At 35.4% G+C, this 25,143-nt stretch overlaps 1 protein-coding gene across 4 annotated transcripts in view; it reads right to left on the bottom strand.

The window, feature by feature from the left end:
- MTA3 (metastasis associated 1 family member 3) overlaps positions 1-25,143 on the bottom strand; it is a 153,698-nt gene that overhangs the window by 82,462 nt on the left and 46,093 nt on the right. For all 4 annotated transcript variants that reach the window (XM_063152092.1, XM_063152093.1, XM_063152091.1 and 1 more), the window contains exons 7-9: positions 16,472-16,574; positions 6,945-7,044; positions 1,931-2,119 (exon numbers count right to left, since the gene is read on the bottom strand). In XM_063152092.1, the coding sequence (XP_063008162.1) occupies positions 1,931-2,119; positions 6,945-7,044; positions 16,472-16,574 (392 nt within the window). The remainder of the gene's footprint in view (positions 1-1,930; positions 2,120-6,944; positions 7,045-16,471; positions 16,575-25,143) is intronic.

The raw sequence follows: 25,143 nt of genomic DNA on the forward strand, positions 1-25,143 counted from the left end.
GCTTTCAAATTACATAGAATTAAATAAAGATTGTGCACTGTTCTTAGTACCATATAAATTGAGATATAAAATAGATGTTTTCTAAAGATTAAAAAAGTGACTAATAGATAATATCCCTGTTCTAACTAAAATAGAGCCCCACATCCATTTGTGCTGGACTGACTCATGGTTAAGGTTCCCTCAGTAGGCTATGCAATCCTATCACCACATCTGGGTGTGTCTCCTGCTCTGGGAGGTGATCAAGGCAAAATAGCTGCATTTTGGGAAGGAATATTCAGTGAAAGAGGGCTGGTATTGGGACAAAATTTTATCAGGGTATCCAAGACACAATTTTAACATTGTAAACAGTTTCTATGAAAGTCATTCAAATATCTAGCATTTGAATATTACAAATGCAGAAGCAATTCTTGCAACACGTTACTACACTGCACCACTTTAATGCAGTAGTAGGTAACACAAAATTTATACAGAAAATAAAAATACCACATAAATACCAGAGACAAGCCTTCTGAATGCTTGGTCACAAATTGTGTTAGGACACAACTTGTAAACAGCCAATAAAATATGTTATATGCTTAGGGCATTTTTAAAAGCCAAATATTATATATTAGGAACCATTTAATTAGAAGACATAGCTCCTGAACTATTGTACACTTACAAATGAGACCCATTTGTCTGTATAAGAAATAATAAGGAAGCCAGTTTACCTTAAGATTTCTGTTCTAAAATATCTATAAATACTGTTTTCCAGTAATATTTTCTTGAATTCAAAAGAGCTGTTTCAGCCATGATGCAATGTTCAACCTTATGTCATCAATGTAATGAACATTTTCTCCCTTAGGAATCTCAAAATTAAGCATGCAGATGTAATACACCTATTAAAATGTCAGTTCCTTAGAAAAACAATAGCCTTCACTTCCCACCTATATTCAATTACCTGTTCCATTCCAAATCTGTGAAAATGAAGGAAAGACAGCTCATTACCAAGCCTCCTCCCACTGTCCTGTAAGGACTTCTGTCTTGTAAGGACTTCTGCATTTACCCTACATTTTTCCCCCTCACAAAGACTATTAATAAACTTCTGTAAAGAAAATTTAAAAATCTGAGTTCTCAGAGTCATGCAGTATGAGATGAATGTGAAAATGTTTCAATCGACTTCAGTCTCAAAAAGTTGAATTATTTTGGTTCAAATCTTAACTTTTTCATGAAACCCAACTTGAACATGGTACAACAGAGGAAATATTTTTCCTTGAAAGGAAAAGGCTCTCCATAAAATATGAAAAAAATTGCAGCAAATTGCTAGCAACTCCAGCAATCCATTTAATTTCATTACTTTGCATTAGAATTAGCAAATTAAAGGTTTACTGCCCTATAGTCTGATACTTCAGTACAAAAATAATTGTAGTTAGAACATATTAGAAAACATTTCTTTTACTTTTCAGAACTGCCAAAACATCTAATATGTCAAAACAACTCCCTGTGGTACATTTTAAAACCTATCTGAATTCAAATTTCTCTCTGCTAATCATAGCAGGAAACCCCAGCTTTCCAAAAACACCCAGGGGAGTCAGCCATGTAGCTGCTAATGAATTTCACTGGAAATTGTGGAAACACACTGCAAAGCTCCTGGACCTTTTTCAGATGCTTGTAAGATCGTTGTAAAAATCCTTATTGGAGTGTCTCAGCGTGAGACGCCGTACCTGATATTAAACCACAAAAAAGATAATCTTCTGTCACCATCTTTCCAAACAACAGCACTGAACAAGAAAGCATATTGACTTTCAGCCAGATAAAATGTATAGATATGTTAATCACATGTGTCAGCTACACAGATTTCTCCCCTAGCTAAACCTTCCAAACCTACAGAAAGAAACTACGCTCAACCATGGCAAAACACAGCTCCAGGAAAGGGCACTGCTTTCATACTTACAAAGTCTTGTCGAATGTCATTGAAGTCCTTGCCATACTTTTCCAAAGCCTCTTCAAATAAGCTAGCTTCTGATGCTGACCACTCCTCCATTTCATCTCTGCACAAGACAGGCCCTCCCAGGGGCACCAGGACACCAACGGCACTGCTCAGGTCATAGTTGTGCTTATGCAGGGTGTCCATTGCATGAAACTGGCAGGGACAAGCAGAGAATAAACACATGTTTAAATTAACACTAGTCCATCTCAGTTAATGCAAATTCAATATATTATTCTCTATAAACCAAGCAAGGAGACTCAATTAGTCCTAAAATTAGAATATATCTTGAGATCGTATTTTTCCGCTGTGGAATATGAGGAAAATAAACGGTTTATTACTTAATCTGGGAAAGGAAATTCCTTGATAAAATGTTTACCAAAAATGACATTAGTTTATTAGTTCCTGAAAATTACTAGCAAACATTTCTAAAGAATCTCTTGTTGGCAGAAACTGGTTCCGAGAAACCCAATAAAGACAGTGGCATATATTGACTGTGGGTCCATTTTTAATTAACAGAAGCTCTAACTAATAACTAAACAGCTGCTCAGACATCTATGAGCCCAATATTCTCATTGCTGGAGAAGGAAGACATTTATTGTTTTCATTATCATCATACTGAAAGAGCAGCAAGATTTTTGTCCTTTGCTCAACACACTTATCCCAGACTGGTAAATAAGGTTTCTTTGGTTGATTCCCTTTCTGTTATAAAAGGGAAAAACAGAAAACAAACATATTAGAACAATCTTCCCACTGAATGCTCCCATTGGTAATCAATGGTGGGGAATATAAAAAGTAAACTAATCCAACTGTTGGGAAAATGAGCAGCACGCAAGACGCACTTCCGACTCAGGGTCCAAAAAGACCCCAGCAGCACAATCCAACTGGCTGTGCTGAAGGAGATATCAGAGCTATAAGTGTGATAATGTCTGGGACTCTATCAGTCCCCTCCCAATGTATCCTGCCACAGTGCTGAGCTCCATGTGTAGCATGCAAACTCGCACAAGGCCACAAAACCAGCTATGAGAAAACCTTGCAAGGAAGGAGCACTCCTGCATTATGTGCCAGTAGAGCAATTCCAGCTGAGCTTCTGCATCCAAATCTAGTGCAAATAATGGATTTTTCTTGTTTTTTTGCCATCTTCTAATCAATTACTATTGTCTTTCCCCAGGGTTTACTATAAGTTTTTGAGTGCTATCAAGCATCACATTCTGGAACTGTTTTGTTCTGCAAGAAGCAATGTCACAATTATCCTGCAAGGCATCATTTTACTTATGGTTTAATCAAATTGACCAGCCTGGAGAAAAGCCATTGTGAAAATCAAGCATTCTTACAGTAAAGTATGTAACATAATGCCTAAAATCCATCAGCTTCATATTAGAGAATGTACAGAATGTACATTGAAATCACCGATTTATTATTTACTATTCAGGCAAATGAGTAAACCAGGTCTAAAAATTGAACTCTTACAGTAGATGTGCTACTGAGGTTTAAATCTGTTTAAATTGCAACCCTCATAGAAAAGCAGTACACACAGGATGTCTTCCAAGCAGCTGCTGAATCCAGATCTATTCACTGATACCAACTTTCATAAAAACAATAGCAGAAGTGAATACATTGGAACCTTGCTCTTGCTTTACGTTCATTTTTCATCTATAATAAACACCTGACTTCATAATGCTTTTTTGATATTACTAAAGAAAAGATTTATACTGAACTCTGTGGATAATTACTGCCTTCCCTGAGCTGTCCTGTGACAGAAGACCACTGACAAGTTCTTTGATAACAACTCTGCCTTCTACAGAGTTGAAGTTCCATCAAAGTTCCACACTGCAATGCAAATTGTGGTAGCAAAAGCATGAGAAGCCTGAAGGCATTAGAAGCGGCTGAGATAAAGTCCTGGGACATCTTTTTATCTGCTTCACCTGAAGAAGCAGGAGGCTGGGAGACCAGCATTGCCTCTCCCAAGCAGGAGCCTGAAGGACAGAGAAAGAGCCACCCTTCCCAAAGAACTCTTGCCCAGAGCATGCTGTTCAGCACAGACATGGGGCACATCAGAGGAAAACTGTTAGCCATGCAGCTAAATGGCAACTTCAAGTCCAAATATAAGCAGGTAGAGGAAGAAACTTTCCACCAAAAGCTAAGGAAGGGCTGCATGGAGCTGGAAGAAAGGGCATGAGAGGGAAGGAGTCCTGCAAGCAGCCACACAACACAGCTCCCAAACCATCTGCCATTCCAGAGTGAGCTGCCTGCATCAAAGCACTGAAACTGGAAACAGAGTGGATTCTGAATTCAATCATACTTTAAGTGTGTTTACCTTAGAAGCCACATATATGGAAGGCTAATAAAAATAATTAAAGAGATACCATCCAAAATGCAAAAAAAAAAAAAAAAAAACCTGCTCATACTTTTCATTTGGAAGAGACATCCAATATCAGATTTAGGTCCCTACAGTAAGGTCACTTAAGCTCTTCTGAAAAAACCCAGCACAAGGAGCAAGTGATGCCCTCAGCCTGCTTTGCTTTAAATGGCTTTCATGGTGAGTATATGCACTATAAAGTATTTAGGAATCTGAAACACAAGGTCTTCCAAGTCTCTTTCTCTTCTTAGAGATCAATTTTCATTATGAAATAAAACTCTGTCTTTGAGAAGGCCAGAAATGCAAGTTTTAGTTGGTTGCCTCACTGTAATAGAAGCCCCTTATCATCTAAGAAGGTAAACACACATTGCTTCACATCTTCTGGATGGTTTTCTAAAAGCAGGGAGTTTCCTATCTTGTCTCATTACCTTCCCTATGTTTTCAAAATAAAGGAGCCTGAAAGCAGCCTCTCAGTTGTTATTCATCCGCAAGAAATATGTATATCAGCCCTGGATTTATCTACGTTCATCATCGAGGCTTTTGGTTTTTGTTTTGAGGGTTTTTTTGATTTTGTTTTGTTTTTAATATCACTCTGTTTACAGTTATCTCTGATTAAAACTAAATAGGATTAAAACTTAATTAGGAATACTGGAAAGCCACAGGTGTGGTAAGCAGAAATCCCATTAATATCACCTTAGGTGGAAGGGTTATCTGCCTTGCATTAATAAGATAGATAGTATCATTTTCTTAGTGTTATGCACCTATATGAGAAGTATAAATGAGAAACACCACAAGTTCTGCAAATGTCTCTACCAACTTTAACTGCTGCTGAAAATATGCTCCCAATTAACATGGAAATGTCTGAAAAAGTAACTATTATAATGACAAATATGTCTTTTCTTAATTTAGAAGGAAGTACGTTGCCAAAAAGCTAAAAAAGTAGGGTTTTAAAAAGCTGAGGGGGTAGGAAAATGAGAAGAGACAGACACAATAATTAAGCCTAGGGTGGCTCCTTTAATGCCTCATTATAAGCTATGCCTTTCATTAAGTGTAATGGAACTTAATGGATCATTTGCAATGGAGAAACATTAACATGGCACTCAAACAAAGTACCCCTTTATTAGCAGCATTGCACATGTACTTTCAAATGAGAAGTTGCCATAAGGATAAATCCACACTATTAAATACTGAATACAGGATGCAAATAAAGAAGGGATTTGCAATATGTGAAATTTATTAGAAATTCTTAATCCAATGAAATATTAATATAATCAAAAATGGTAAGAACTATTTTGATGAACAAAATTAAGTATTTAATGTGAACAGAATTGTGCTGATAAAAGTCATATTAGCAACTGTGAAACAGAAAATTCATTTTGAGTATTACTGAAAATATTACATTTTGCCCCTGCCTTTACGATGCTGTCATAGTCCAGACTAAATCAGTTTTCTGTTCAATAGCCTTTAAATATACTACAAAAGTGTACTTAAGAAAGAAATTAAATATTTTTCTCATCATAATAAAAAAATTATTTTATCTGAAATACAAGAATTGTCCGACTGAATCAGACCAATCACCCATTTAACTAAGCATTGTGTCTCTTACAGTAGCACCAAGGAATATTAGCTAAAATATTCAGGTAAGTCTAATCACAGTCTGAGGTCAATTCCCATTTCACTCACCAGCAAAGCTTCAGAATGAGGACATGTAGAAGGTACACCTTTCCCTCTTCTCCTCAGTACTAATTTATGGCCTATATGGCTACATAATTTTTCTAACCGTTTTTAATCCTGCTGGTAACTGCCCATTCCCACAAAATTTTGTGCAACTGAGTTCTAGGGGCTCTCTATTCACTTTATAAGGCAGTGCCTTAACTATTTTGAACAAATCTGTCAGTTTTATTGAGTTTCCTCTAATTCTAATACTCCAGTATCTGGTAAATAGCAGGTCTTCCTTAGCCTAATCTATGTGATGGTGAAGCCTAAAATAATAAAACAATAGTTGATTTCTTTGGAAATCTAAGTCAAACTTGATTCACTGAAACAGTAATATTTTTGGTCCCACATAGTGTTCCTGACATACTTTATTTACTGCAGCACACCTTCTCAGCTCAGCTAGTATGATTATACGGAAGCAAACCTGCAATCAATATATTTTTCACTTTCTCTAAAAGACACAGGTGCTTACATTAACAGCATACTAAGGAAACATAGCAGAAATATGCTAATTGAAATGTTCTTAAAAAAATATACTTACAAAGTCAGATTGCTTACCCTTTAGAAAATATGATGACATATACATCCAGTAAGTACAAAGCATTATCCACACAATTTTTAGTCCACTTTATTACCACAATAATGACACTGCCCTGAATGAATCCCTATACAATGTGTATTATCCATTCTGCTGTGGGTGATCCACAACTAAAGCCAAGTGTTGCACAGTGTGATTACAAGGGCAGCACCGAGAAGCTTAAAGAAAACACACAGGATTTTCTAACACACACACACACCCCTTGCTTGCAGGTATCTAAAGACAAGTGGAAAATAGGGACTTTGGAACACCAGATAGTGTTGAATTCATGGATATAGAAGTTGTAGGATGTTTAAGAAGCCACCTACCAGTGTGATGTCTCGGGAAGCAGCAGCTGCACTCATGTGTAAACTGGGTTGCCTGACAGAACTGCTGCAGTCCAAGGCTCGAGCAAAGGTGCCAACCGCACTGCAACAGAGGAACAGGGAGCAGCAGTAAACACACAGAAAGATGTAACCCCAAGTACCAGACTGTGCCATATCTATAACCGTGTCCTTTTCCACATGCAAGCCACATACTGATACTATTTTCAGATCTTTGGTAACAAAGAACAACTTGATAAAGACAAATCACTAAACACTACAGCAAAAACTCCGACCTTCTGCCTCCAAAAGTAATTACATACATATAAGGAACAGCAGCTCAGAAACAAAAGATACTCAGAGAATTCTCTTGTACCAACCTCTTAATCTATAGAATTTTAAATTAATTATGAAGTCAAAGGTTCTCCATAGTTTGAGGTTTACAATCAGGACTATTATTTCTAAAACTCCAATGATATAATAGTGCTTAAAAATTATAAATCAGATTAAAAAGGGGGTTCACCACATCCATATGAGGAAATCAAAAACATTTCATTCCCTTCAGTAGTACATGTCTTCTACTCCCATCGTCTACCTTTCATGGCAGTGAGCCTAAAAAAGCATGTTAGCTTCATCTAAGGTACTCCCAAAATTCCTGGTGTTGTCACAGGTTTCAAGCAATAATTAAATAAATGGGTCTCTCAACATACTTAAAGCATTCCATTATTGAAATGGAAATATTTTTTCCAAAACTTCACGTTCTTTTCAACTTTTGTTGATGAATTGCACATGACATCTATTATACTTAGACTGTTCTAAACTGTAAATATTTCTTGGAGAGAGGTAAATATTTCTTGCAAGTACACCTATGTATCATGCACAGTGAAGGAAAAGGTGCATAGAGAATTTGACTGGGCCCAGCCTATCATACAGGAAATGAGCAAAGATGCAATGACACAAAATATTATCAATAAACAGATCAGAAGTTTCTCCAGTACCTGGATTTGTATAATGACTCTTGAGGTGCATTCAGAAAAAATCTATTTGTTGCAGTTATGACATAATCCCTTTTAAATGCAAAGACCCAGTTACAGATGTAATGCAGAGCAATCCACTGGCGTAGGGACTCAAGCCTCACTCAGCAATTGTACCCCACACAACTTGCAAGTGCAGAATTGTACCAGTGGTGAATGTCACTGACAAATAAATACACTTTGCTGTATCCTATAAATCTGATATTCAACAGTAAAACAATGTGCATCAAGACTTTAACTCACTGAAGTTATAAATGATCATGGAGAAACAGATAATAAAGTACGTTACCACAATTTTATCTTTAATCTCAAAAAATTTATTACTGAATGCATGTTTCAGTACTTGCTGCCACAGTCTTACAAGCTAAGATTTAACAGCAGTGATTCAGACCCCCTGATATTAACTGCTTTTCTAAAGGCTGTGGAATAAATAAGTGATATTGAAATGTTTTTCCACAACCTTTGCTCCCTCTTTGTGGAGATGGTAAATATGAGAAAACACATACACGTTCTATTCCCCCCCCCCCCAAGCTTGGCAGTACATAAAACAGTATTTGTGCACAAATCCCTCCCAAGAATAACGCTCTATTATGAACACATTTCCTGATAGTCTGTCAACCCTTTCAACATGCTGCCATTGATAAGGGCTGTAGCTAAGCAGTCTTTCCTGTGATCCTTCTGTCCCTATAGCTCAAACCAGTGAATGTGGCATGACTGCATTTCCCTTCTGCTGCTACCTGCCAGCTTCTTATCTTCCTTCTTCATAATTAAAATTATTTTCTTTTGACCATATTTCTAAAATAAAGTCTGGGTATGTTATGAACACTACAAAGAACATTCTCACAGTCATTCTCTGGCAGATCAAACTTGTGAGGCTGACTTCAGAGCCCAAGAGTATTTTGTTGCTCAGAATGTAAAGCCAAAATTAAGAGACAACATAAATAATAATGTAATTATTATATTATTATTAATAATTATTCTGAATAAGTGATAGAGAGGTAAGAACTGGTGCATCAGTGGGCATTGCTTCCAGTGCTGCATAGAGAAGGAGAAGACTGCAGCTCTCAGAGAAATGCTGTATTTTGGAGTATGTGAGTGCAAAAACAATTAATAATAAATAAAACACACAAAGACAAAATGAAATAACAAAAACAGTAGAATAAAATATAATAAACACAGTCTCAAACATAAGGAAACAAATATCATAATAACAATATGATAAAAACAAATAAATTGTACATAATAAAATGCAGGCAGTGTACCATTTGGGGTGTCAGTAGTGACAGCAGAGGGGGTGTGGATGGTAAGGGACAAATTGGGGGGCCTAGAGGTGTGAGACATGTCTGTGGCTCTCTGGAAATCAAACTAACTTCTAGTTCTCCTTTCCATAGAAACTTGTGAAAAGCAGTGAATTCCCAAATAAGTGTAGAAATTCTAGAGCAATTGGCTATTAAATAGTAACTAGATTCAAAACTAAATAGTGAAATATAATGTTTTATATAACCTAGGTATGCAATTCACATCCAAATTCAATATTAATTTTAGAAATCACTAAAATACCTTATTTTTTACGTTTTTCAATTAAAAATACAGATATGAAGTATATATTGATGCAAATGTCAAAATCTACATTGGCCACTTTTCCTTGCATGCTTTTCTTCTAATTCCACTATTTGATTATTTTAGAAAAGGAACAAAATAAATAACTAAACAATGTCAATTCCAGAAGACACAGTATTGTCTTCATCTACTTAAAATAAAACTCAGTATTAAGCCGACACAAGTTAAACAGTTACAGCCTAACCACTCACTTTTCTTAACAAACTTTCAGTATTAATGTCTTGTCAAGTTTGCACAATTCAAAGAATAATTGTAAATAGTTAACTGAAATTATATTTAATTCAGTAATAACAATAATAAACTGTCAACGCAAAAAACTGTGCTCAGCAAGCTACTTACGAATTATTCAATGTGTAATTAAAATACTTGAACTCCAAATGGAAACCAACACTCCCCACATTTTCCAAAAGAAGCTAAAGCCAAAAGTCACACAGACAGTGAATTACACAGGTGGCAGAGAGATGGACGAGACAAACAATTGGTATTATCAGCAGGGAGATCACTCCCTGCCCAGCCTGCATCAGCAAGCAGCTGTAAGAGCTTTGAGAGTTAGACCAAATGATCCAGCGTTACTTTAATTTGGGTTTCCTTGGTTTAATTATCTTAAAGAGCAGAACCAAGAAGATTTATAACAGATTGCAGATGACAACCATACAAACAAAACAAATGGACATAGTTCAGTGCCAGGATCTAAGATTATGGAATAAATCCACAAGTTCAGCAAAACTCAACAAGGTCTATGTCCAAAAAACTTGAGAGATTGCTGCAGTTGCTATGCCTGTGTGCCCTGCATTTAAGCAAAATTTCAGATTGGAATTTGAACACAGAAAATACATTGCTCCAAATTACTTATAGCTCAAGTCTAAGGCTTTAAAGGAAATAATTGTTCAAATTTTTGTTTAAGATTAAATAGTAGTAGTCAAAGAAATTAAGATGCAGCAAACATAAGAGACTGTCCTAATAAGCTTCCAAAGATGTGGTGGCTCATCAGTAACTAGTTCTGAAAAGAGCTATTATTTATCAAAGAAAATCTGGAACCACTGCAATTCTACATCAGGATAAAAAGCCTCTGCTTCTCCCAACAGCAACAGCAGTCCAGCATCAAATCAGATCCAGAAAGTTCAGGGCAGGCAAGGAACTCTCAATTTCCTTCTGCCTTGTACTGTTGAAAATCCAGCCAAGACATACATCCTTCTCAATCTGAGGATGCTTACTTCAAAACTTCACTTTTTTTAACACTGCTTATCTGTTTCACAAGCAGTGAGTATACTCTGGACAAAGCTGTTGGAAGTGAGCAGACATGAATTTGTAAATCCACAATTCTCCACTGATACTTGCAAACTAATGAATGAGACCTATGCCTCACCTCTGAGCTAATATTTTTGAGGAAAACAATTAAGTGATCTTTGGTGGTTTTCTACATATTAAGAAAGAAAACCTTCTGTATTCCTTGTCTTTACTCCAATGTTCCTCTTCAAACTAAATTTGAAACAGTCCTAAAAAATGACATCTCAGACTGGTCTGAACTTAAAAACCAGCCAATTAATATCTGAGTGCTCTATAAGAGATTATTGTGATACTTAAAATATTGGAAAGAAGGGGAAAAAAACCATCTTCAGTAAAGACACATGCAAGCAACAAAAGAGTAATTTAAAACTGAACATACACATGAGATTTTTACTACTCAGTTCTGCAAGTCTGACCTGCAGAATGTATTCAAAGTAAAATGATGCTGTTAAAAAAGATGTTTTCTTTGCATTTCTAAGCAACAGCCTGTACAGTGCTATGCTTCATTATTATAACTTCAGGTATTTACAGCACAAAAGGAGATGGCATTATAAACATGAAAAGCCACCTGCCACTATTCTTTTGCTGAAAGACTCTCAAAGTTAGAGTACACATGACATGATATATAGATGTATGATACGACCATACATTTCATTGCTATATGAATAGAAATGAAACATATGTGAAATCTTTCTTATTCAACAGAAATAGAATCCAATAGATAAAAGTAGTTTAATTCACAGGATGTTATTTAAGGCATCATCTCTATGACATCCTGCAATTCACAGTCACAGAGGAGGAGATGTACAGCCTCCTAAAAGCAGGTCTGAGAAAAGTCTGCTATGGAAATTTATTCTTTATACTGAAATAGATCAAAGGTCATGAAAAAAAAAAAAATCAGCTCTAAGTCTGAATTAGTTCTTTTCAAATGAATTTGGGTCAAGAAGTCCAGTAATACAAAACACACAAAAGAATAAACATATACTAGCCAGGCATGATAGACAGGCAGAAACAGAATTTTTGATACACCTGGTAAACTTGATGTGAACATATTTTTCCTTTTTACTGCCAAACCATCTGCCTACCATTAGATGCTGTAATTCACCTTGCTAGCAAACAACCAGTTTTGTGAGCACAGCATTGGCATCAAGATTTTTCACCATTTTCGCTGCATAATTTTATGTTGCAATTCTGCCATTAAATTTAATTACCTCTTTTATGAACTTCAATTCCTTTTACTTCTCATCACCTCCAGAGAATTCAGAAGCATTGTAATACCAAAGACTGCAAACCAATATCTTTTATGTATTTATTTTCATTTATGAGCTTTGGGAATCTGGTCTACTGCCACTGACTACATTGAATTATTTCACAAGAACAGAGCCCTACTTTTTGATCACACCTGTAAATGTTTTTACTCATGGTTCTCAGTTAATGAATGCATTATTTTCCTCTGTATAATGAAAGACACCTTGCCAGTTGAAGCTGCATTGTGTTCCCTTCCCCACTGTAAGATAAATATAACAATTATAGAGCTTCTCCAACTACTTCAAAATACTGTAAGCACTTTTAACATAGTAGCCAACAGAAAATAATTATAATCAATGTCCTACAGCAAATGGAAAAGTGGGAACAACACAGGAAGGATAAAGCTTTAATTTAACATGACTAACAACTAATTTTCCATTCTTATATGGTTTTACATCAAAAAATAAGCAGGCATTCAAATGAAGAGAAATATGTCAGATAGAGATATGTAATGCCATTTTAATGTCATAGAAATCAAAGTACAAAATTTTAAGGTAGAGATGCAATGCTTCAAGGCTATTTTAATTAGATTTCAAAACTCTGGTTTAGTTGGGAATAAGCTGGGACCACAAATGTCTGTTAAATAGCTTCATTTAGAAATATATTCCTTCCAGAAGACTATGTTAGTAATGTAGTTAGATGAAGCAGAATAAAAGAACTACATTCTTAATGGTTTCACTGAATCATCAAGCACATAAATGGAACCAGAATGTACCACAAATGTATCGTGCAATGAATTGTAGACCAAATTAGCAGATACCAAGAAGATTTTTAAAAATAAAAAAAAAAAAGGGGTCATTTCTTGAGCTCTCAGCATCTGTCCAGACCAGAGCCCACACCTCCTATTGCATTTGAGACTGGGCAAGATATTTTTTTTACTCTAAAAATCCAAAAGAAGACAGGACTCTTATGTTATATGGTCAATAGGAATGCTTCTGTTTTAGAACACTGCGTCTTATGTTATATAGACAATAGGAATGCTTCTATTTCCTAACACTGTGCAGCTTGGGACAGAATCAGAAAAAGAGCATAAGATCTGGTAATGAAATGAAGTACTCCTTGTATATTAGAAATTATAAGCGATTGATGACTGGAGGAAACAGAGTGTATCTAAATCAGCTCAAATTAGGAATGCCATACCCAGTGTTTTTATCTTCTTCATTTTGGCCAACAAAAAACAAAGTATCTCAATGCATCCCAGCTGGGTTCCTGTTAAAAGTAGTTAAACACACTCACAGATATTTAGTCCGCAGGACTTGATTAGAGTTATGCCTAAAAAAAAAATCTGTTCAAAATGTGCAGTGGGACACTGGGCCCTCAGTGCCAAACATGTCAATTCTACAAACCCATTTTTTCTATACTGAACTATTCCCTAATGTGGGCAGATCTAAATGGCTGTGGCAGCTTCTCAAACTCCTGTCCTTTGAAGCTGGCAGACACAGAACATGGCCAATGTACAGGACAGGAGGCAAACTGGTTGGTGCAGTTGTATCTTATTTGAATGCAGTACAAAATGCTGTTGGACTTTTCATTGTCACAGCACAAACATTACCCAAAAGACAACTCAAACCCAGAAAACATTAGCCTCAGGCTTCTCCTAACAGATGCTTTTGCTAGTTCAAGCAAAAGTCTTTACCCAAATTATGCTTCAGTAGCAGCAATAAGGTACTCCCAAGATTTGTGTGTCAGGCAAGACTACTTGGGGAGTCCAAGTTTACAGATCTTTCCACTTTTTTCCAAATCTCCACCATTTTTTGGGCACTGTTACCTCTAATTTCTGCACAGGATAGGCATATTCTTCCTTTCTTCACAAGAAATGATGGAATAGTAGGGCTCAGTGAGAAGCCCAGACTGACCAGGCATATAAACCTAGAGAAAAAGGCCTCTCATTCCTGAGGCAGTAAACAAACCCTGTAAGACCAGGAAAGCTACGTGCCCAAGGTAGCTAAAAATATAAATATACTTGTAAATGGGCAACACAAATAAAGAGTATTTAAACACCTTCTGAAAAAACAACAAAGCTGCCTGTGAGATTTAAAAAGCTAAAGGATTTAAGGACAAAAGCAACTCTTCTTTCAAACAGATCAGACTGGGGAAAAAGAAAAGAGAAGAAATAAAAAACTCAGTTCCTTCTAATCAGCATCTAAAAGGGATCACTTGAAAATGCTTTTAAAATGTCAAGCACAATAGCATTCACATACTTAACAAATACCACACCTGGGAAGGTACTTAAGAAAAATTTATTCTTGTCATATTTTCAAATTTTCAGAACTAAACATAACCAGAGAAAGATCATTCCCACTGGAAATCCAGCAGGCACAGCCAATGCTCAGAGAACCTCAGTTAGCAGAGGTGTCTGTAAGCACTGTTCAGTACATCATAACACCAGCTCTCCACTGTTTCTCAAGCAGCTTTTAATGGTCCTGTATAATGGCCCAGTATAAATCCTGTACCCACACAACACCCTGAATTGAAAGCTGCCACCAAATCATCACAGAACAATTTCTTTAGAAATTCACAAAAATCTGTCTCAGAAGCCACTTAGAGCATCCTGTGAATACCAGTCTATAGGAGCTTGGAAACAATTTCTGTCAGCTGAAAAGCAACTTCTAAAGATGAATGGAGCTCTGTGCAAGAACATCCACAAAGCTGTACCTGAGTAATACCTGATGACAGATCAGGTACTACTCTTGTGGTATCCAAGTACCCCAAGACCTTGGATAGTAATAATTAATCAGCCATGATACACTATAACAGAAACCATCTTTACAGAAATGCTTTGACTTTAAAATAAATGCAGACTTGGTCAGGGCACAGCATTGCAAAGGATGTCTTAAACAACAGGAGGAGAGGATATTCTTTATTTATTTACTTATTCTCTCTTCCTTCCCAGCAGGCTGCTTACTGCTACATTCCTCTGGGAACATTTTTGGCTCCACAGAATACTGCTTCTGCTCCCCAGAGTGGCTGAGAAACAGCAAATAGTGCAATTCTAAAGCAATGAATGAACTCTTCCAAAATTCCCAGTCTTTACACAGATGTGTCTTTAGGGCACACCATAATAAACTGGCCATACATCTCCAGTTATTATATTGCTGGTGAAAAAGCAGTTTGGATTCTTGGTTACTACGGAACATCTACCAGACCCTGTAACTTTTTGAACACCTGTTAACACCTAAAGTCCTCTGTCTTGCTTGAAAATTCAACAAGGGCAGGTTAAAAAAAAAAAAAAAGTTTTACTACTTTATAGAAAGGATACAACATTTCAAGTGGAGTAAGGAAAAAAATCAAGTGAATCAGCACATGAACTGTAAATGAGTAAATCAGCATCCCATATCACTATACACATAAGCTGGAAAATATAGAGCAACTTTTTTTCTGTTTTTCTTCCTGATTGTTTTTTCAAAAGGGAGAGAGAAAAAAATCCCAAAAACTAGAACCCATGTAAAAGGATTATTTGCCTAAAAAGATTTGAGATTACATTCAGCAAGCAGGTCACATAAAATAAAGGAGATGGATTTTTTTCAAGATAAAATCCATATGTGAACTGTGTTCTCTGCTATCATTAGAACAGAATCTTTGTAACTATGAATCAGAGGAAAGGCAAAACCTGCTATATCCTATGAATGTAGAATTTCCCTTCAGTAAGAAACCTACGAATTTTGGAAGATTTTTTTTTAAGTAGATACATAATTTTTAAGGTGTTTATTAATTCAAAGCACTTTGATGTTGTCTTCATAAATATGCATAATCATGTTAATTTATAAAATTGAGCTGACTTGATTTTTTTCACTAATGAAATACATTACTTCAAAACTTTATTTCAATATTCATCCAAAATAATTAGTCAGCTTACATGCATATGTGACAAGTTCTTCACTCATTTAATTTGTTAACATTTTCTTTATTTCTACTCTTTACCTTTATTTTACACCATGAAATTCCAAGTACTGTAAAACATAAGACTTTATTATTATTATTAGTACTGAAACAATTTATTCTGAGGGGAAAGCAAACCGATATCTACATTCAAAGTATCAAATTCTACTATAACCTGAAATACAGGGAGTGTATCATTATTCCAAAACTCACTCTCTTTTTCTGCCTCCTGCATTGGTAGCTTCAAGAAATTACAAAGGGTCATGGTCTGATTTTCTCTTTTATCTAACTGTGGGAAAGAGAAGGGCTCACAAAATGGCAAACAGGATGAGTAACACGATATAGGGGAATGAATAGTCAGTAGAAAAAGGAAAAGGATTTTTGATGAGAGGATTTTAATCTTACCGTGCTACAACTAAAAACTGGTCAATCTGACGGTCAGTAAGGGGGCTATCTGGATCCCATACTTTTACTTCCAGCTTTGCCTGTTCTCTGTCATCTAATTCTCCTGTCAAAAGGTAGATGGGACAAAACACTTATTACTCACAATGTTTTTCTTTGTGTAGTTCTTGCACCATGTTTAAAAGAGACATTGTACATTTTTAAACATATACACATACACACACATGATTAACAATCATCAGCAGTTATCCAGTTAAATTCCATAATGCAGCATCATCAAAATAAATACCTTCCCCTAACATCAGCATTTCAATTTAAGGAGACATTCTTAGGAGGTGAAATACCAATGAACCTTAATAAAATGTTATTATAAAGTTGAAACCATACCCTAAGTAACCAACCAGTGGCTTCTTTAAATTGCTTGTCTAGTATATCAAAGTTACTGTCGCACTTAAGCTGTACTAAATTTAATTTTACACTTAATCAACTTTAGCAATTAAATTCTATCCAATTTGTATTCTATGCCCTGAAAAAATAAATCATTATGCAAAAATGCTGTCTACTGTATTTAAGCCTTTTTTAACCTCTTCAGCCACTACATTATCTGTACTGTTAAAAACAAGAAAGTTACTATATACTGCACCATCATTTACCAACTTCATTTATGTCAACAAAACAATTTCTGTACATGCACATGGCTGAAACAGTGGGGGTGGTTTCCAAAATTTATTTTGCCCTATATACATTGTTACAAGAATATGATTTGTACTGCATGGAAGAACAGTGAAGTGTGAATTTGGTACAAGGATTCACATTCATAAAACTTGATCTTGTCTTGCCTACTACACCAATAACTTGTCCTGTAAAATAAGAAACATTTCAGAGGCTGATGGAGGAAGCACCACCTGTGCTACCAGTACAAGGAGATTTTCCCGTGGGATGTAGCCAACACATTTGTGGCCACCAGAGATGACAACAGTCAAATCAGAATCACTGTCTTTCCCTGCTGTTTTAGAATAGGAAGGTGTTCTTCCCTCAGCCAACATGCAAAAACCACTAATGTTTAGCTGGTTGCCAGTACTTCTCTGTGACTTTTACAATCTACTGCAAGAATGAAAACCTGTTGTCAGATGCAGCCATTCCACTCCCTTTGAAAATCTGGGCTGTATAGATCCCTCTCTGATCACACAGAAGATTACTCTATTCTGTGCTGTTTCTTATGACTTATGACAGTCTTCTTATGACAGTCACATTCTCAGAAAAACAGCCAGTCTAAACATGCACAGTATCATCAAGACATGAAACAACCTGTACACTTGAGAGACTGGAAGCAGACTGCAAACCAAGTACTGGCTCTTCTCAAATCACATAATATATGATGACTTCTAGCACATTGATTCTGCAAAGAAATTAAAATGTGGTATATATTTATCCCTAGCAAACACACAAGTTAGAACTGCACCATGCTGTCTGGCTAATGTTTCAGGAACAAATTTCACAGTCACATTCTCAGAAAAACACAGTAAATTACTTTCTTCCAATACACAGGCAATAAAGCACTGGCTGCCTAATGGGACTTCAGCTTCTGTTCAAGCTAATTCACATCCAATACTGAAGACAAACTGTTAATTTCTGGCATCTTGGAAAGGATTTTAGAATTATAAACTTATTCTATCGATTGCACACCTGTCAATACATTCATTTCTTCCATCTGTGACAGACACATTGTGGGTGATGTTCTAAATTTTATAAATATTCTCTGAGCACTTCATTTCAATCTGTTAATAGTTAGTTTTTAAATACCTTTAATGTTAGTTAACCATTTCAGGACATCATAGTCTGGGGATCAAACATTATTCAGGTAGATTATACTTCTCACCAAGAGAAAACATCATACAAACACAGTACCAATATTCAAACAAAACATGTCTTTTGAATCAAGTTTTCAAAAAGAATAAAAAAACTGCAATACTACAGTTCTTACTTTAATTAGATGAAACGAAACAATTGCTACTATAAAGTGTTGTAACTCTTCATAAATGTGAATGTCAAAGATTGCCAAGCAGCATTTGTAATGGCAGTAGACATAAATAGGATATAAGCAATGGAATATCTATACCAAAATAATCTATACACATCTAATAATTGCAATATTAAATATCTGCAAAAATGGTAGAGGTTTCGAGAAAACAGGTGGAGTCTGCCAAGCTGCACTTTCAACAGCTATGTAATTCCTGATTTTCCACTTACATGGCAGGATATAATCACTTAAACAGGGAAAGTAACTTAAACAGACCAAACCATGGAGGCAGTCAAACAGTGCTGTAAAAACCTCAGAAAAGTTCATTTCAGGAATAAGTATTTTGTTGACTTCCTTTGCCTGTGCTGAAAGCATTAGTATAGGAGGATCACATAATATAAGTAGGTCTTTGAAAATAATGATTATCAACCCTCTGTGTTTTACTTGAGCTGTCAATCCTTAGCTGATCATGCCTGTACTGCATCCCATAGGATTTTTAACTTAGCAAACCACTTTAAGATGCAATTTCTCTGTTAGCACATCAACATTTATCTTATACATTGTTGAATTTGACACCAAAGTATAAGACATTCAAACTGAACAGATGATAAAGTTGTCATAGTATAAATTTGTTATACTGCAAAACCCAGCTCACAAAGGAATGGGGGAGTTTAACTTTCACCATTTTCAGTGCATCTGAGAAGTTCAGTTTAAAGGTGTCAGCTTCCCTTACCACCAGCAGCATTTCAATTACAGCTTCTGAGAAGTACTGAGAAGGAAATTTTTTTTAATAACTGATATACCATACCAGTATATACAACTTATACTAGTCACTGCTTACAATTTTATTACAGCCTGTCTAACCCTGATGACTAATTGGAAAACATTAGTAGATTGTCAGAAATACATCTGGTTTACTCTTCATCAATCATTCAATTCCTTATTTCTCATTGATGTCTTCTAGTAAAAAGTAAGAATTTTCTTTAAAAAAAAAGTTTAAGTCTTGTATATCAATTAGTCATTTTAGACAAATGAAAGCATGATGTGCCCCTCTAAAAAAAGGAATAAAAAGTTTACTAAACAAAAATAAACTAAATGTATTTAAAATGAGGAACATGAAATTAAAGATCTAAGTAGTCTTTTAGATTTCTCTTTCTGCAGGTATTTATCTGTAGGATAACTAGTACATCAGATTCAGCATGATTCTATGTTCTTCTTGTATCCAACTAAAAGAAAATTACTTTCAATACAAACAGCTTCTTAGAGTGAAATTCTTTGAATTTAAACATGAAAATACTGCAATATAACATATTAAGAAACTGAAATATGAATCTCTAAGCTAGGTTTTATTTTAAAAATTATTGTCAATGAAACAATACAAATCTAATTTTTAATGAAAAACAGTTAATGAGGTGTCTGATTTTAAAGACACCTTTGATGTATAAAGTTTTATTTATGTATTTTGCACAATTTGCACTATTTTTCAAAAAGCTTTTATTCTCCTTCTCAAAAAGTAATTCGGCCATTAATTCAATTCAAACATGCAAACTGAACACCTGCAGTACTCAGTTTGCTGAATGAACCCAGATTTCAGGATATGCAAAACAGAGGTGCCAGTTGCTGGATCCTTAATTCCACAGGACAGAAAATCTGTGGCTGTGGGGTTTTGGTCATAGTAAGGCAGTGGATCTCTCCATGGACAGAACTGGCCACCAGACCAAGAGTTCCAACCACAGAGTTCCTCCCAGTAAGCAAATTCATTTATTCATCCAATCTCCTGAAATCAGCCAGTTTTGATGTGTGTGTCAATTCCTCAGGCTCACCGGACACCTAAGCGGATAAATGTGGAGGCATTTTTAAAGGCTCACATTCTTAATGCTTAGCACATGTATCAGAGTTCAATCCAGTGTCTTCACCTCTGTGGTTCAGTTTTGTACTTGTGGAACAGAAATATCTCTTAGCTAACATTGGAAGGATGAGGAAGAGAGGTACTTGTTGGTTCTTATCCTCCCCTAGATCAGTTTAGCATCCAACACAATGAAATTTCTTTCACTGAAATATGGATTTAGCAGATCAAGCATTTAGCAGGTTGTTGCCAGAACTCTTTGGGAGTATACTACCTGCAGGTAATCCTAAATGTTTTTTGAACATAGTTTCCTGTGCTGTTTGTGTACCATTGTTTTAAAAATAGGCAACAAATCAGCGAAAATGAAGTTTCAGTTCATGAATCACATTCTCATGCTGCTATTTAGACAGTCTGCAAACATTTTCTCTGACTTGCAGAGGAGAAAAATAGAATCACATTGAATTTTCTTGTACTGTATATGAACAAAGTTCCAGACATTAAGCCTCTCTGATGCAAAATCTGAGCTTTCTCGTTGGATGAAAAGTACATTAGTTCCTCACTAAAAGAGTCAGTATATTCATCCTGCATAAAATTCTTATTACTCATTTTTATTTAATCTTTTTATCATTTGAAATTCTCACCAGTACAGATTTAAAAATTCAGAAGAAAAGTTCAAAAATTAACACTTAATTCTTCAAAAAATATAATGGAATTATGTGCAAATAAGTTCTCTGATCAAAATAACATGAGAAAGCTTAGATGAAAAGCGTAGGCAAAAGAAAAATTGTTTCCCTTTCAATTTCAAACCAATCTCCCCTCTGCCTTAGCTTGCCTGACAGAGGTATATTCAGCTTTTAATTATTCAGGTAAGGAATTATACGTTTATGTAAATCTCGTGGTAAAAATTTATGAATGCAAGACACGTATAAGGACTAGAAATTAAAATCAGGCTATGCATAGAGACTATAAATGAAATATATTATGTGATAAAGGCCTGTTACTTGTCTATAATCATTTAAGCTGCTACTGGGCATTTTTAAAGCCAATAAAACATGCATAGTCCAGTCACCACTTATCCTCTAGAGCTTGAATGTATAAAAACATTTAATCATTCTGCACTTGAAAAATCCCTTTTGAAATAGAACTGCCTCCTATGACCTTAAAGCTTTCTCAGTGTTCAGCCTTGCAGTACTTATAATCTAATCACTGATGATCAAAAGACAAGCACTCATTAAACAGTCAGAGCTTCAATTCATCATGTTCTAAATTCCTAGAAATTAACAGAAAGAATTGCACTTGAGCTCAGAACAAACTGAACTGCAAACACACATTAATGACCAACTTCTACATAATGCAGCATCAAGGATGGCTGGCTTATGGAAATGCTCAGTGCTGGAAGGAAGGAACAAGTGAGGCTGCCTCTTTCTCAAAACCATACAGAATAGTTTTCAGTTTTGCTGAAATTCCTGAAATAACAACAGATGAGGCAATAGGGTTTTCAGGAAAGCATGGTGAAAATTATTCTGAGTGCAAATAAAAGAATAGTTGAACATGGCATATGAATGTTAATAGTATTTAAAATGCTTGCTTTTGAAAAAGGGATACTATAATGCAGAGACATTTCTTCTCAAAATAAAACAAAAACAAACAAACAAAAAAACCAAACCAAAATAAACTAAACAAACAAAAAAAATCCCACCAAACAAAAAAAAACCCACACCAAAACCCTGACTAAATTAAAAGGAAATCTGTGGTCCTGCAGTTTTGGGTTGTGTTGTTTTTTTGGTTGTTTTTTTTTTTTTTAATCCCTAATGTTAAAAATACTCAAATTCCTTGTTACTTCAGCATTCTAAAGAGAAAAAAACCTTTTTGTGTAAATAAATGTAAAGAAAATCCTTTAGACAAGAACTTTTTGTTTAGGATGAATATATTTTGACTTATTAAAATGTAAAAAACCACATTTCATCTGCTATTTGTTTTTTCATCTTCTACAGAATAAACTTAGAAGAAAAATCAGACTTGCAGTAAAACAGCAAAGAAACAACATTCTGAACTTACACTGAGTCCTTTTAGGTGAAGTTACTGAGGTAGAAAATACCAGCAAAGTCAATTAAACACTAAGACTTGCTGTTTGAAAAGTGATTGGAGTGCCCAGGGGGATAATAAGCACATACACAGCACACAATAAATAACTGTACCCTTCATAAGGCTGACTACCTGACAGAACTCATTTAGTATTTGAACAATCACAGCCAAGGCTCTACAGCTATTATTAGCAATAAAATCTTTCTGACAGCAATCATGCCCAACCTGCCACACCAACAGGCAGCACAGACCATTCCGGCTGCACTGCAACCACTTTAACCATTTCCTTCAAGCTGCAGAGAAATAGGAGCTTCATAACAAACACAACACTAATAACAGAAGCCTAAGTCTCCTCAAGGAGCTAAAGACAGCAGAGTATCATGGCTCTTTTTTTACAAAGACCAAAAACTTGATTGACCTCAAGCATAAATCAAAGTTGAGAAAGGCAGACCTGCTTTTACAATTCAGAGCGAAAAATAAACAAGAAACCAAACAATACCAGAAAAAACCCACTCCAACTATCCCAAACAGGACAAACCAAAGAATTCATCTCTGTAAAATCTAATTGATAAACAGCACAATTTCCAACCCTTCTATCTTATCCTCCACTGCTAACAATAGGAGTTGTGAATGATCCGAGAACTGAAGCTCAGAAATTTCCATCACCACAATAATTTTGATCTGTTTGATCAAAATTATACATGCACTTAATACCTCAACAAATTGGACCAGAAGGCAACAAGTATTTTTAAATAACACCACTGAAAACACTTCATAAAACACTATAGTTTATAATGCAAAGTTTCAAATACCTAATTGAGCATTTGTAGTACATGTGGCTGCAGCCCTAAACTACAGATTTTCCTTGCAAACGCATGATTAGGCTGAACCAAATTCCTTCCTGAAAACAGGAATCAAGAGGCCATTTACATGTGTTTTGTTTAATTTCTAATAAAACTGATAAAATTAAATAAACGTGCTTTTAATTGTCCAGCACACAAATCAAAAACTCAGCTCCCTACAAGTGAGATTGGCAAAAGAGATGTAAAGGACATCATAATCCTATTAAAATTTGACATGAACGACATTGTAAAGTGTATTTTACTGTTTGTGATAATCAAGCATTTGACAGTTAATTATGCAAAATTTACTGTACAAGCTTAATAAAAAAAAAAATCTTCAAATCTGACAAGGGACTACCATATTTAAATTGCCTAACCCCCAACAGCTCCTACTTTTAGAAAGTACCATAGAAAAAAAGTTCATGTAAACTCAAAATCAAAAGTGCAACCAACAGAAAGCCCATTTGAGAACAAAATATATTTGAGCATATATAACGAGGAATTTTATTACTTGTTGAGATTCATTTCATCTAAATATCTGATCAATTTTAAATATCCATTTTCAGCTGAGATGAATAAGTCTCAGCAACATTTTTTTTTCTATTTTGACCCTAAAGGTGAGTCTTACTGGTTTAGCACCATCACATCTGTTATGTTTGGTGTTCTACTGCAGCTTCTACAAACAGGAACTCCTAAATCTACTTGTTATATCTTTTGTTCCGTGCATTCCTTCTGAAAAAAGCATTGAAAAAGAAAGCCATCATCTTAGAGTTGAACCAAGATTCTAACCAATATTTTGAAGTTATCATTTATTTTGCTGCTGATTTACCAGATTTTCAGTCAAATATAAAAATTCAATGCATTTCACACTGAACTTGGTGAAATCAATTTCTACAAGGTCTCTAGGCATCTAGAAGCAAACCTGAGTTAGGCATACCCATCTCCTTTTGTACTTGCCCCTAAAAGTATTTTTTTTATTTCAAACTTGGAGCTTTGCTTTCTGCTCTGTGGATCCCATAAAGTCATCTTGAATTGACAAGAACCCTGGTTTGAGACACTGACTGTGAACTCCCAATTTGCTGTATGTGGAACAAGGCAGGTATGCAAGCGAGTAGACACACTGGTTCCTCAACCCCATCCAGAAATAACTTTATGGTTGACAGCTTTTTCCACAAAATCCTTCCCCTCACATACTGTTCATGGAAGAGCCTAAAGGTGCTGCTGTTGTCACCTTCTGTGGGTGCACAAGAAAAGCAACTCTTCCTTTGATCACACCTAAGCAGCTGGGTTTACTCTAATTCTACTTACTCATTTTGTAACAGCACTTTGTTTCACTCACAAAGGAAACACTAACATGGCCTCATAATTATGAGGCCTCATGATTTTTTAAAGCCAGTTAAATACAGAAGGTTAGACAGATAATATTTGTGAAACACTGAACTCAGGAAAAAAAAGGCAATATTTTCTGAATTTTATTTTTAAGAACTACTTACTGTATTAATATGTCCAGTTAATATCCAGCAACTGTCAAAAAAGTGATCACTTAGCACAAATTACAGACCATATTTTCTGGAAATCAATAGGACACTAAGACACAATATTTGTTTATCCTGTCAGATATTCCTCACAAACACACATTAGTCTGTCCTCAGAGTATCTGGCTGTCCAATTTTTAACTGAAATATTTGAATACAGAACCTTCTAAAACTATTTCATATCAGCACTTTTTTTTTAAAAAGGACTGATTATTATCCTCTCACAACAGCATTAAAGCATTGCAACTGCATCAACACTAACAGAAATAAGCCAGCACACAGACTTTTGACAAGAGAATCAGATGCACCATTGAAATGACTGCTGCAGGTCTCTGGCTGTGTGAGTG

The sequence above is a fragment of the Melospiza melodia genome, chromosome 3 (genome assembly GCF_035770615.1).
Source record: "Melospiza melodia melodia isolate bMelMel2 chromosome 3, bMelMel2.pri, whole genome shotgun sequence".
Classification (NCBI taxonomy): Eukaryota; Metazoa; Chordata; class Aves; order Passeriformes; family Passerellidae; genus Melospiza; species Melospiza melodia.